At 42.4% G+C, this 13,970-nt stretch overlaps 2 protein-coding genes across 2 annotated transcripts in view; one reads left to right on the forward strand and one right to left on the reverse strand.

The window, feature by feature from the left end:
* Positions 1 to 7,039: 7,039 nt before the first annotated feature.
* Positions 7,040 to 7,180, reverse strand: LOC108128535 (uncharacterized). The gene has a single exon (XM_017246212.2). The coding sequence runs from the start codon at positions 7,178 to 7,180 to the stop codon at positions 7,040 to 7,042; it is 141 nt and encodes a 46-aa protein (XP_017101701.2).
* Positions 7,181 to 7,705: 525 nt separating this feature from the next.
* Positions 7,706 to 13,970, forward strand: part of beat-IIb (beaten path IIb) — a 32,288-nt gene continuing 26,023 nt past the window's right edge. Inside the window, exon 1 of the mRNA XM_017246816.3 lies at positions 7,706 to 7,781. The gene's annotated coding sequence lies outside the window, so the exon portion shown is untranslated. The remainder of the gene's footprint in view (positions 7,782 to 13,970) is intronic.

The raw sequence follows: 13,970 nt of genomic DNA on the forward strand, positions 1-13,970 counted from the left end.
ACATTGTTTTGTGAGTGCTATCCAAATTTATGACGCCAAAGGTTTCAGAAAAATTGTGTTTTTCGTATCCCTGTAGAGGCGAGTCTATTTCGCTCATGCCGCACATTCATAATATTTTTGCCAGCCGGAAATGCCCCTGGGAAAGGGTGGCTCACACTTGGCCCCTACGCATCGGAGCTCACAATAACACGGGGAAACCTCTGAGGAAAACAAGACGCCACACGGCAGCCCCAGGTCGGTGGGGTTTTGGGGTCGATCCGTGCCTCTCATGCGTGCGTTTATCTTGATGCGTGCGAGGATGTGTGGGGTCCAGGATGCGGCTTTGGCCATGCCGAGGTGCTGGAGCTGGCGACAAACGCATAAAACAGCATAATTTGTCAGCATGAACACGGCAGGCACACACCAGTGGCATAGCAATGAGCTCAGAAGCATTTGCCAGCCACTTTCAGGCTATTTCTGATATTTGCCAGAGCACTTTCAAAGGCCTGAGATCTTCTTCCTTCTTCTGGTATAACTGGTTTCTATTTATGAAATCAGTTTTTAATTTTTTTGTGGTTTTCCAGAAAAAATGTTACACCTGATATCAAGAATTTTAACAGTTTTGTTATTTCAATAGTAACTAATATTGCTTAGTTAGTTATAATTCTTCTCATGGACTTCCTCAACAATATTTAGTTTTTGGAAATTCTATCCATTTGACTGGTTTGATGCATTCTGTTAAATTATTCTCATTTAAAGTATAAATAATAAACAGAATTCTCTTATACGTTTTCATCTACACAAAAACTGAAAATCAAATTAATTAGGTTAAAATTAACTTTTGGCATTCGTTTCTAATGCAATAGTCAGTTTTGTTTTCGTTTGCCAACTATTCTGAATTTTAGTTCATAATTCATATGGTAGTTTTGTGTTGGTCCTTTCCATAGCAGTCGAAATTCCCTCAACAATAAATGCACTTGTGCTGGAACAAGTGGCAGTGCATGTTAATAATTGCGTGCTCGTATTACAATACCCACGCTTGGCCTTGTTTCATATTTTTATTTTGATTTGTGCGCGAGTTGAGTTTCCTGTTTGCAGTGCGCTTCAGTTCGTCCAGTTCCGGGCCTGGCCAGGATCGAGTCGGGCAATTAAAAACTTTCACGCCCGAGCCAGAGCAATTGTAGCGGCGCACAAAAGTAGACTATGGCAGTTATTGCCTTCGAAATCGATTGATAGGACGCTCCATTGCACCGTCGATTATTCCTGAGGCCTATATGTGATTTATATATATATATTCAATATGAAACTCAGGAAAATCACTTAGAAAAATGAATCAGAAAAAATAATACATTTAACTTTAATCTAGATTCCATGCTGAAGAATTATCTGAATTTTAAGTCAATGGCTTTTGAGCTAAATATAAATATTTGGTAATGGTGAATTCTTCAATGACACCCATGAATTATTAAAGTGCCTGACTTCACCTGAAGGTACAGTAAACTTCGGATCCCCTTTCCCTCAACAACTTCTCCTGCAATTAAGCTTTCGTCCTGGCTATACTATTAAAATGGCATATTTTCATTGGTGTTTTTCTTTTTCAATTTGCAATCGGCTTGCGTATGCGAAAATATTTTAAATGTGTTGTAAATACGAGATCGAGGCACCTCACAATAAACTCAAGTTGTGGGGAATGGTGTGGCATATAAGAAAATATGGTTATGCACATCAAGTTGAGCCTACATATATTCGTATACCGGTTTATTTGTTCTCATTACCACTGGACTAATAGATTTAATAACAACTCATTAATAGTACTGGTGTTTTTCCTTTGCTTCATAGTTGAGCCACAAGCTCCTTTGCACAGTATCTAATTTAAATGAAAATTTACATTAAAACATATGACAGAGAGGCCCACCACCCACCATCCAACTCACATCAAAGAACCTAGAGTAAGATGGTTATGCCAAGCGAGTCGCAGCGCTTCCTTGCTCTCGTAATTAGCTTGTTTTTTATGTAATCAAAAGCGACGACAGTCTCCTGTGGGCTCTACGCTCTTCCCTTGTCGCTACTCAAGAATTTTGATTTAATTGTTGCCATGGCAGCATATTCTTTTAATTTATGTCAATTTATTTAATCAGACATTTGTTGCCTCTGTCTCCGGCTCCGGCTCCGGCTCTGTCTGCGTCTCCGGCAGTGGCTCTTCCTCAATTTCCAGCCGCCAACCGCCGTCAATGCGCCTCCATGGCATTTGTAATTAAAAGGCTCTCGACCGGGGCAGCTAATTTGAAAATTAACTGCCGTCGGAGGATGCTTTCAGGGACCGACTCACGTTCAGGTGCCTTCATAAAAACCAGAGCAGAAAATGGAGAATGGCGAATGGAAAACGAAAAGCACGCGGTAATAAAAAATAATACATTTATCAATCAAAACTCCAATGAGGAACTTGCCTGAAAGTTGCAGCATAAAAATATTCATCCCGAGGAAAGAAGAGGGAAGCCATTCGTTTAATGGCTTCCATTTTGGCAACGCAATTCAAAAATGCCACAAGGAGACTGAAGGAGCTGTTGCGTTGCAATGGGGTTTAAAAATAAGAACTTATTTAAAATGACTTAGATTCAAAAATTTTATAAGTAAAGGCATAACTTAAATTATATTTTAGAAACGAGGCTAATATTTTAACCAAAACCCTGTTATAAGAATCTCCCGACTACGCCTGTGGAGGGATTCGAAATGGGACGTTACAGGAACATTGAGGACACGACAAGGACGTGCACGAAATGCGCAAGTTCACGCACGTCACTTGAATTTCTGGCACCACCTACAGGCACTTCTGGCCCCACACAAAATGTGGGTCAAGGAGGTGGGCTGCGTGCTAATGCTAATTCTGAATGCCTTTTGTTGCGGCAGCATCCACTTCATTAAGAAGCCATCTCATCTCCGCGCTGGCCAATTTGATGATCCCCCATAAAAATATCATAAGCAAAACTTTTTCAATATATATTTAAGCGGGATTCATGTTTTTACTTGCTGTTTTCCATTTATTCTTCAATTTGTTATATGTTGTATTTTTTTCTTTTTTTGTGTTCGGTGCTGTTGCGTGAGATGCTTTTTAACTGATTTCCCCCCTCCAAACTTTTGTTTATTCGCTGCGGTCGCGAAAACTTTGCTGATGATTTCCCCCAATTTTCTCGCATCCCCTCAACATTTTTTAATCTTTTAAGTGCCGCCTGGCCAATGTATGAGCAAACGAGTCAATGTTTTGACGGAAAGTGAGTTGTACAAATACCAGAGGAAACACAAATAGCTAGCTCCATGCATTATATTTATAAACAAATGCTTGTTTGCTTTGATATTGCCTGGAGTATCTGTTAAAAGATTTGCGTAACTGAGAAGTTGGGTTTAATTTTTTCTTCGTTTTTTTTCGGGCTGTTGGGGCATCGCTGTCCTTTGTAGAACTTTGTAATTAAATGCAAATTAAGTGAACCGTCATTTGCGCCTTGATTTTTTACCCTTTTCTTGGTCCAGCGCCATCGAAGGCATGCAGACAATTTTAAACTTGTTGGAAAACTCTTATTGCCAAAGTCCTCAATAAAGTCGCCGACTCTATTAGCGCCAGTGTTGCGTTAATGGCGGAATCAAAAAAAAAAGGGCAAGAGCGGAAGTGTTACCCGTGATTGAGCCAACTTTTCTAATTAGCGTCAGTCAAAGGCTTCTTGGGAAATGGATTCTTATTAGCAGGCGAAGCTTAAGCCCCATCCCGATTTCGTATGCATATCAAATGCAGCTTAATGAGCCAACCATCCAGCCATCCAGCCGGGGTGGAAACGCACTTTGCGTGCCAAAGACAAACACACTAACCCCCAAACATCAACACAAACAAAGCCACGCACATCATCGTAAAATATGCAATCCTTTCGACGCAATCAGAAAACTGGCAAAAACTCCTTTCCAAGGCATTAGAAATACCAACCAAAACAAAACTAACATAAAAGTTTCCAACGCAAAAACCACAAAAACACACGCGCCAATCGACATTGTCGATTATATTTCAACTTGAGATGAAGAATCGGGGAGGGACTTCCGGTTATAGACAGTGGAGGAAGCGACTCCTTGGCAGCTGTTGAAAGTTAAACCGAAAGGCATCACAAGCGGCTGCTGCTCGTAATTACAGATTGCAAAACGAAACGAAACGAATCGAAAAGTAAACGATGTCGATGAAGTTGAGCCGGAAAGGGAGACTGAGATGCGGAAACAGATACGGGATACGGGGAACGAGAGATGCAAACCCGGCAAAAACTTCAGCTTCAACTTCAAAACTGATGACTGAGGTAGTAGCAGTGGCAAAACTTACCCAGGTGGGAGTCCAAGGTATACTACGGAAGCTACATCCCCACAAGGGATAAACTTTGAGCGAAGTGGCATGGAGCGGCAGCGGCGTCTTAAGCGATTTTCTGCTACGCCAAGCTGCACAACAATATTCCGGAGAGTTTAATAAAAATAACTAAAACAAATATTTTCATAAAAAAATACAAATTACGTGATTATGAGGAAAAGATTAGATTCAAAACCAGCTTCTGAAAATCGTTAAGAGAAGATAAGTGTGTCTGGTAACCTTTTTCTACCCTCTTGAATCTTTTGCATTACAAAATATCAAATATACGTTTTATGAAATATGTACTCTTATTTAATTAGTATTTTAATCTTCAAAATATTTCCCTCAGTGCCCTAGTTCAGAGACAAAGGATATGAAGTGGCCCGGTGTAGGCGCAAAACTTACCGAATGTGTGAGCGAATTCACGGCGCACGAAAATTAAGAAACTTGCAACCGCCTCCGCAGACTGAGGCTCAGACACTGGGCGGAGGGGGGCGTGGCAACGGAGGATTCCTGGCGCTGATTGCATCGCTTGGGGGGACTTTGGGGCACTGAAGGCAGGGAAGATGCGTTACTTATTTATGGCGCACAGGTAAACTGTGCATGTGCCATCATCTTGATAAATGTTCGCTGCCAGTGCATGACTATGGGAAATGGATTCCGAGCTGAGAAGCTTCTTGATTTAGCATGCGGCTGAGTTATGCCACCGCCCGTACCACCCACTCTCACTCTCACTCCAGCAAGGACAGCTTCAATGGGAACTTCAATTAGAGCAGCTCTTGGCCCAAAGCTGCACCTGGTCAGCAGCTAAGTGGTGGCCAAGACGGGAGCCCGAACCAAGACGCACTTACAAAGACAAATGCCGGCTAAGCTGCCAACAGTTGCTTGCTACGACACTTGAAGAAAATCGATGAATTTTTAAAATTTAATAGTATATCACGAAGCTACAACTTAAACTACCTCCATTCCACTGCAAAACTTTTAGAATTATTAAATTTTGTTATTTATAATGCAAGAAATTAAATGATAGCCCCTAATTCTCAGTGCAGCTTCAGCTATCTAGCTGTGGAGGATCTTAAAAAATAAACGAGTCAGCATTTGTAGCGTTGATTGAATTGTCAGAGGTGAGCTCAGGAGTTGGTTTTCCACTGCCCTCGGCACTCACACCCAGCTGTAGTGATGCACAAGCATACACACGTACCGAAAAGGGAGTCGGGCGCTTTTCAATTAAAACTATTGTCAACGACAATAAGTTATACAAGTAAAGAGCACGCTGCCTCAGCAGCTGAAGCCGTTGACAGTCGCACGTACGCTTAATTAGAAAAAGTTGCATTTTTTTTGCCCTGTCCACCTACTGGCCACGCCCGGCGGCAACCTACCGTTCCCCGCCCACAAGTCAGCTGTCAGCAAACGGGGCAGCACGCCCACATTTTCCAGCGGAAGTAAATTTACACTTCGCTCCTTGGCTGCACTTTTTATTCCTTTCCGACGCGAGCGAAAAGCGCGACTAATTTTCTTGAGTCCCACCCCGGTTCTCCTTTTTCATTTTTTTCTGTTTTTTCTTTTTTTGCTCCAGCTTGCAAGTAATCCCAGAAAATTGTATAAAAAATGCAAAAACGCCAGAGCCACCCACTCATAATTTTCTAAAAACTAAGCTGGCTGAGGGGTCGGTTATTTTACACCCGCGAGAACTTGCATTTTGTTCTGTTTGCTCTGGGCGCGTGTGACTCGTTGGCCCGGCCTTTGTTTTTTTTTTTGCCCCGTTTTCCTGGGCTGCTCCTCATTTCTTTCCTTTTTTTGACGCTGTGGCTTTCTCTTCTGGCTGTTGGCTGATGGCTGATTTTCCTTTTCTGGTTTCCCCCTTTGCAGTGTCCTTTGGACTGGGTATGGTCTTGCGGACGGCAGGACCGTGCCGGATGTCACGTGCGCATCATTTTCCAACAGCTTTGTTGCTGCGCGGCGTAATTATAACAAGGCGCAGCTTAAATTAGTTGGCTACGGCAGCAACGTGAACCCAACCTGCTAACCTGTGTGTCTGCTGGTTCCGTTTTCTCGGACCCCGTATCCGGATCCGTGTACCCATACTCACACCCACACCCACACCCACAGACCCATACCCGTACACGAGCATTCATTAAACCTGTTCGCTGGCTAACGCTCGCATGCGATTTATATGGGCCCTTCTGTTTGGTGTGTGGCGGCTGTGTGTGTCGGTTTATTTGGCTCTTTGTTTAGTGCATTTTCTGTCAACGTCAGCGTGATTAGTTGTGCCACATTGTGCTGCACGTTTTGTTTTGTTTTTGGCGCTCAGTGAGCTCGATGCCCTAGCATTGTCATCGAGTCCATTTGGTTTGGGGTTTCGGGACCAATGGAGGACACAAATTTTCATACACAAAACACAAAGGGAAACAATAAAAATAAAAAAATGGAACAACTTTCATGGAAAATATATAATTTTGTGATAAAAAATGACAGGAAAAGTCTTTCGCCGTCCATTATCTTCGCCAAAGCTTTTGTTAAAAAAATCTCAACACTTTAATTATTTTCTTCAGTGTGGGTCAGGTAATACCAATTAACAAAGCGCCAGGTGGCACGAACTCGACCCCAAAAGTATATACATATACGTATGTGCTGGTATGTATATAAGCGGGATGGGCTGGTTAGAGCCCACTTGACTTGATTCTGGCACTATGGCTGAATCTCCTGGCTCTCAGCTTTCAGCTCACACCTGACGCTTACATCATTAACGGCATCGTTCTTCACACACGGCAACACATTAGAACACTTTAAGTTCCAACTAATGAGACTCCAAAACATAATTGTTGGCATTTAGTTAGATGAGCGGCGCCAGGTTGACACACACCCACACACACTCGTACACACACTCGAAAAGTGACACGCCATGAAGATGAAGCAAATAAACAGCAACAACAAACGTGGCAAAGTGGCACCAGGGCGCGGATGGGGCGGGTGGGAGAAATAGTGGGTAGCTCGGTGCTCGGACAGCACAACGAAAACAAATGCACCTAATGACACAATTTTCCACACACAAACTGGAGCATGAAAAACTGTTATACGCCCGTTAAGAGCGAGCGTGTGACTTTTCGCAAAAATCCTGGCACTCTCTTCGTTTTTGAAGCCGAAGCTGTTGCGGCGAATTCGCAAAAATCCTGGCCAAGTCGGGACTGTCGATTCGCGAACCAGTCGCCAGCAGCCAACAAAGCCCAGCAGTTCTGGAGAAGCCGGCAAAGTGGCAAAAAGTCAAAGTGGCAAAGTGACGAGTGACGAAGTGAGACGACGCGTATTCAAGTTTTGAATTGTGAGAAGCGAGCGGAGATCTAGGAAAGTCAAGCAGGAGAAGATATCCAACTCCAAGTCCTTAAACTGAAATGTCTATAGAAGCATCACTCAAAACTTCATCTCTTGACGGGTATGTTTCAAAATTCTGTGGAAATTTAAGATGCTGCCTCACCGTCACGTTTAAGTTTCACGTTTCAACTTGTAACCTAGTTTTTGAACATGTGGGCTGCCATTTTCCAAGTGTTTGTGAGTACGGCGCGCTTTTCTTGCACTTTACGCTGGCGCGCTGTTTTCCGCCTCCTTTCCGGGAGTACATTCTTGAATTTTCCCCATATAAATTCAGGCAGCTACACCCCCAAAAACAAAAAAAAAGGAAAAAAAATTCAGCAAAAAACATGGAAAACAAGAAAGCAGCACTGAAAAGTGCAATGGCAGCCCGGAAGCGGCGTGCGGGTAACAGTGATTTGTATGAATGCTGCCATTAAGCTGACACGGCTTGAATATGCTCCCCTTTCTTTACCCTCCGGCCTTCTCTGGTCTGTACTCCTGGCCAACGAGGCGTATGCGTAACGTGAGTCACAAACTTGGCACAGGCGGCGTATACGTTATTTGCGAGGAAAAACTTTTAATCTGTCCGCGTATTACACAAAACTTGGGACCCTGCCTTTCCTCATTTACAATGAATTCAATTGCCATCAGTTTTATTTAGAAACAAATGGTGGCAGACTTTTTTGTGTTTTTTTTTTTCGTTTCATTTTTAAATGACATGAATTAAGATAACAAATTCGCAGAAAAACACAGAACCAAACCAAAGCAAGCCGCTCAATTCTTAAACTGGAACTGAGGAAGAAAATAAGAAGGAAAACAAAAGTAAACCAGCGTTGGGGAAACGCGGCGAAACTTTTTTTCGGAGACATCGAGACAAAAGCCAGTCAAGGCACGAGCAGGAAATTGTAGCGTAGCGCAAATAGAAAAGCCGGCAGCCCAACAACAATTGGCAATTCTTAAGCCAAAGTCGCGACGCTGTCAAAGTCAGGAAGTTGCGTGGCGTTTTGTTAAGGAGGGCGAGAAAACCAGGGGGTCTCCGCCTGAAAAAGTCTAATAAATTAAGCAATTTACATGAATTGTCGTTTGCTGTGCAGCAACAGCAGCTCAGCTCCAGCAGCAGAAGTAGCAGCTCCAACAGCAGCTTCTGGATTTTCCTTTTTCCCATCCCGTAGGACAACTCAGTTGTATGTGGAAAATGGCGGCGTGGGATTTGTCGGGCGGAAGGGGAAATAAATAGAAGAAAAACTTTGCCACTCGCTGACAATGATTCAAAAAAGCCGAGACAGGCTAGGAGGAGGCAAACAGGTAGCCGCCCAGGTAAATCCAAGCAATTTGTTTAATTTCATTATATTTTAGACTCGTTGATGTTGTTTTGCAGTGTTTTGCAAGGAGCGCTGTATGCGCTTATCTCTGCACATTTGCAACTTTTTCCAGATCCGGACACATTTTCATTTGCGTTTCCTCCATCGCTCCAAATGTTGCTGTTATTTGTAGCCGAGCAACTTTGGGTAATGAAATTTATGTGCATATTTTGGCCATTTTGACTTTGAGTTGTTTTCCTTGTTGCATACTCGTATAAATGTCAACTCGAGTGCCACGGGCAGCAAGCATATGTTGTATGCCCCTTCTACTATCTCCATTTTGTTGTTGTATCTCTTTTTTCGGGAAGCTGTGCCAAAGTTTTCCATTGGCCCCATAGATAACCGGCAACAGTTCAAAGTTTCGTTTTTGTTTATTTGTTGTGGCAGGAAGGCAGCGGATGGGATGGCGGCGGTAAAAGTTTTTTGGGGGCTTAGAGCTAATTTTTCGCTTAAAGTCAACATGTGGCACAGAAACCTAATCAAACTATTGATTGTTTGACTGATTGTGGCAGCAGCTGCCAATGCTTTTATTGCCAAAGCAGTGAAAGCGACAGGTAGAAGTTGAGGAAGAAGTTACCTTGCCATCATTTTGGCTTTAACTTTTGGAAAAGTTTTCGCTTTCCATTTGGCGCCACAGGAAATTGATTTCTGATGCCTCTGTTGCCCAACTCTTTCTTTTTCTGCGAATTCCCCGAAATGGAGCCATCACATCAGATCCCCCAAAACCTTTTGACAACACTTTGTACTGCTATCGTTCTTTTCGGTTTTATTTTTGGCTTCGATTTTGCCAGAGGACAGATACACAGGTTAGGTGTTATAACCCCTTTGACATGCGTAAATATTTTCCCTGCACTCTGTTTTCCCATTTTCCACATGCTTTTTATTGATTTTGCATAAGCAGCAAGCGGCAGAGAAGGTCGAAGGTGGTGTGTGGGAAATTGAATCTCACATAAAACGCTGCAAGTACTTTGCATATAAAATCAAGTATACGACACGTTGGCCATGTGTTTGTGTTTGTCTTTCAACTGTTGAGAGTTGTGGGCGAAACTACGAAACGAAATCTCCAGAAAGATACCAGATAAAACCGAGAATCTTGTTTTTATTAAGAGCCCAGAGTTCTGGGTCTTGGTCTAGGTATTGGTCTTGGTCAAGACCAGGGCAAAGTTTTGCCGGCCTCAACTTGCACAACTAAATGCGGTCGGTGGTCTTTGGTCGAAAAGTGCTCATGCTCATGACAAATGTGTAAATACCCATTAGCCCCCCTCCCTAAATAGCATGAACTCTGCATGGAAATGCTTTTCAAAACATTTTATCAATTACATAAAGTTTTATTCTGGCAAGAGTTTATTCAAGCACCTGCCATAGGTCATACACCCAGCAAAAAATCAATTACCTTGCACTGAAGGCAATGTTGAAAAAATTAGCTAAATTTATTTGACATTCAACAAACTCTTACTAAGTTGAAATTTGGATTTTATTCAATTCCATGTGAAATATAAAATTATTTCAATAAAATTCCTATTGTTCGTGTCTGAGGTTTTCGCTTTTCTTCCAAAAAATGTGTTTTATTCGTTGCATAATTATTTTTTTTATGTTCTGGGAAACACACATTTTGTCACTTGCTGAGAGTAAAATGGCATTTTTGCGCTTATTTAAGCCATTGCATAAATTTCGAGTGAAAATGAATGCCAAACCATACACCCATGTGTGTGGGGGTGTATGCAAATTTACTTTGCGGGGGGGGAAAGAATGAGATGCAGGGGAAAGGTTCCTGGGGGCAAGTGCAGGATCCAGGACCGGAGCATAATGTGTGCTGGCCTTTAGCTACCAGCTACCAGACAGACGTGTTTCAGACATTTAGCATATATAGCCACACACTCACACAGAGAATCACTCAACTCCACCCTGCCCCACCCACCCAACTTTACGCACACACACATGTGCACGACTCAATGTCAAAGTTGTCCAAAGAATGTGTGCGAAAATATTTTGCGAAATAAGGCGCGAATGAAAAATTTATAAAATATTCAAATAAGCACTTCGCATTTTAGCACCATGATAAGGAAATACTCGTACACTCGCCCTTTGGCCCTCATAAAAAATATCTGTGGGTGTCGCCAACAAAAAAAAATGAAAATATTACACAAATATGCAAAATTTTAATAAAATTAAGTTAAATGCTAAGAGCGTTTGTAGAGACACTTGCCGAGAGGAAAGGATGAAAACGAATTTCCAGTCAAACTTTTTTTAATGCAAAACCAAAGCCCTCAAACTTGAACGATAAAAGCAAAAACGTTTCACTCGCCCAAAATAAAACAATAAAAAATAACGAAGCAGCAACAAGAGGAGGAAAAACTATTTAAGTTTTAAGCGTTTGACGCTTTACAACCGCAAAATGTCGACACAAAGTTTCACACGCACCCCATGCCCTGCCTCGAAATGAGGCGAATGCGGAGCTGAGCAGCGGCATCACTTCATTGCCATGTTAACCCAAAGTCATAAAGTCAAGGATAAAATGCAAAAGTGCCGAAGTTTTAATTTAAATTTGAGCAGCTACGCGCGGGACGCAGATAAAAAATATGATCTCTCAAAAATAATACAGAGCTGGAAACTTTTGTCAGGCCAAAGAAGAATCTACGAGACTTGGTGTCATTTTTCTGGTTCTTCTTCTCCTTTCAATACCCACTAGCCTCCCCCAAGTTGCCAATAATTCAGAACGGTTTGCAAAAGAACAAAAAAACGACTGAAGTTGCCGACTGAAGAAGACGGAAGCATACGGAAAAAATAATATTTTCGAATGGGTTATATCATATAACTTATTTGTTTTATTTAATACACAAAATTTAGAGTCAGTAATAAATAAATAAAAAGTTGGATGAATATATAGCTTCAATGAAGAATACTAGGACCTTTTTTCGATGATCCACTTAAGATTGTTTGTCACGGTGTGGTAGGAAGAAAGAAAACCCAGGGAATGCAGAGAATAAAGGCAAAGAAGTCGCCTCAAAAGAGTTACAATGCCTTTGAGTAAAACACTTTCTGCGGCCAGCCAGCCAGCCGCTACTGTCGCTTTCGGGCTGAGCTGAGCGTTATCTGCATAACTCATACGCACTGTGGCCGCCGCATAGTTTATTCGAGACCAGGGAGCCGAACAGCGAACGAACGTGGAACGGCAAGGAGCTGCAAAAATTTGCAGCACATGGCAAACGCTTCTCCATCATGCACACCAATTCATTCACACAAGCATAGAGCAAGGTACACATACGGACACATGGAGCGATTTAAGCTTACGTAAATATGGCCAGACTTCCCAGCTTTTACCCAGTTCTGGCATTTTTTCATCTAGCTAAAATCCTTTTCCCTCGCGCGACTGGCTTATCGACTTGCGCTCCTGGCAGCTATGCAGGTAAACTCTGGCGAGCAACTGCGGCACGACTCGGGTATTATCTATGCATGAGTGTTTTTAATTTCTCCCCCGCCCAAGGACCTCCCAGTACTGATGCCCTGATTAAGCTGCAGCTACGAAGTTGTTAAGGGCCACTTGCCGTGCAGAAGAGTGGGGGATAAATTCCTTTCTGTAGTTATTGATATAAAATCTCCAAGACTTATGCAAGGAGAGGAAAAAATAATTATCCTTTGAGGTAACGTTCTGAGTTCTTATTCTCTGTGAAAGGTTTTTAATATTTACAATCTTAGTATTTTTTGTTCAGTCATTTTTACACCACTCCATACACTGTTTGGCGTAAAGTATGATAATAATTACCCAATTATGAACATCATATTTTATCATTCAAGTCTCCCTTTTTGGCCTCTCTTCGAATTGACTGGCCTGGAGCTCAACCCTTTGAAAAGCTGACCTCAGCTGTCGCCATCCATCAAAGGTCAACAGCTACCGCGCCTCCAAAGAACTGTTTGCTTGGCCGGCTATCCATTTCGTAGCGCTCACTCGTCTCGTTCACGCCCACGCAATGAAATGGCGAGGAGTGCGTTTGAAGACGCACTGAAACAACAAGTCGAGGGCCAGTTTTCTGCTCCTTTTGCTGTTCTCAGCTTTTCCTGACCCCTACACGCCACATCCAGCCGTTTCCATGACGCACTGAACGCGTTTTCCCGCAATGAATGGCTGAATGACAGCCGCAATGAATGGCACTGGCTGGGGAGGTCCGAATCGGGAAGCTCTAGGAGAGGGTAATGGTTAGAGTGACGCAGGGCGAGTTTCGTGACTAATGCAGGGGCATGGAATTGACAAGCAGCATGCTCAAACAGCCCAAGACAATAGGCAATAAAGTGGTAACAGCAAACATGGCCTAATGTGCAGTGGAGATGCTAGTTGTGTTTCTGGAAGCAAGCCCACGAAACTTTATAAATAAGTAAATAAAGACTAAGGCTTCTCTTAAGGTTGCAAGATCTGCTTTTTGCTTAAAATTTTGTTTCAGGGTTTTATACGTATTAAACATCAGAGGATACAAAGTCAAAGTTAGCTAAACAAAAGGGGAAAGCTATAGAAGTTTTTGCGGCACTTTAACCACAAGGGAGCCGTAAAATATCCGCTACTGGTGACCTCTAAGAGTATAGAACTAAAAGAACTCACAAATCATTTAATTTGGCATCAAAGAACCATTTCTCAAATGAGAAACGCGGCAATGAGAACGTCTGGGTCAGTACAGACAGGTAAACAATAGATTCTGTGAAATTACATTAGAAGAGACAAATTTTCTATTTTGGTACACCAATTCAATTTATTCCAACAAAAGTACACGTTTTCCCGGGAATTATAAAAAAGTGGAGAGCATAAGATGCAGACGACGAGCGGTTGCCATTGGTATTGCGTCCTCGATTCTGACGGAGATTGGATGTGTGGCAAATGAAAGTTTCACTGCTGATTGAGTCAATGATGATGCCATTAAAAG

This window comes from Drosophila bipectinata, chromosome 3R (assembly GCF_030179905.1).
Source record: "Drosophila bipectinata strain 14024-0381.07 chromosome 3R, DbipHiC1v2, whole genome shotgun sequence".
In the NCBI taxonomy this organism is placed as follows: Eukaryota; Metazoa; Arthropoda; class Insecta; order Diptera; family Drosophilidae; genus Drosophila; species Drosophila bipectinata.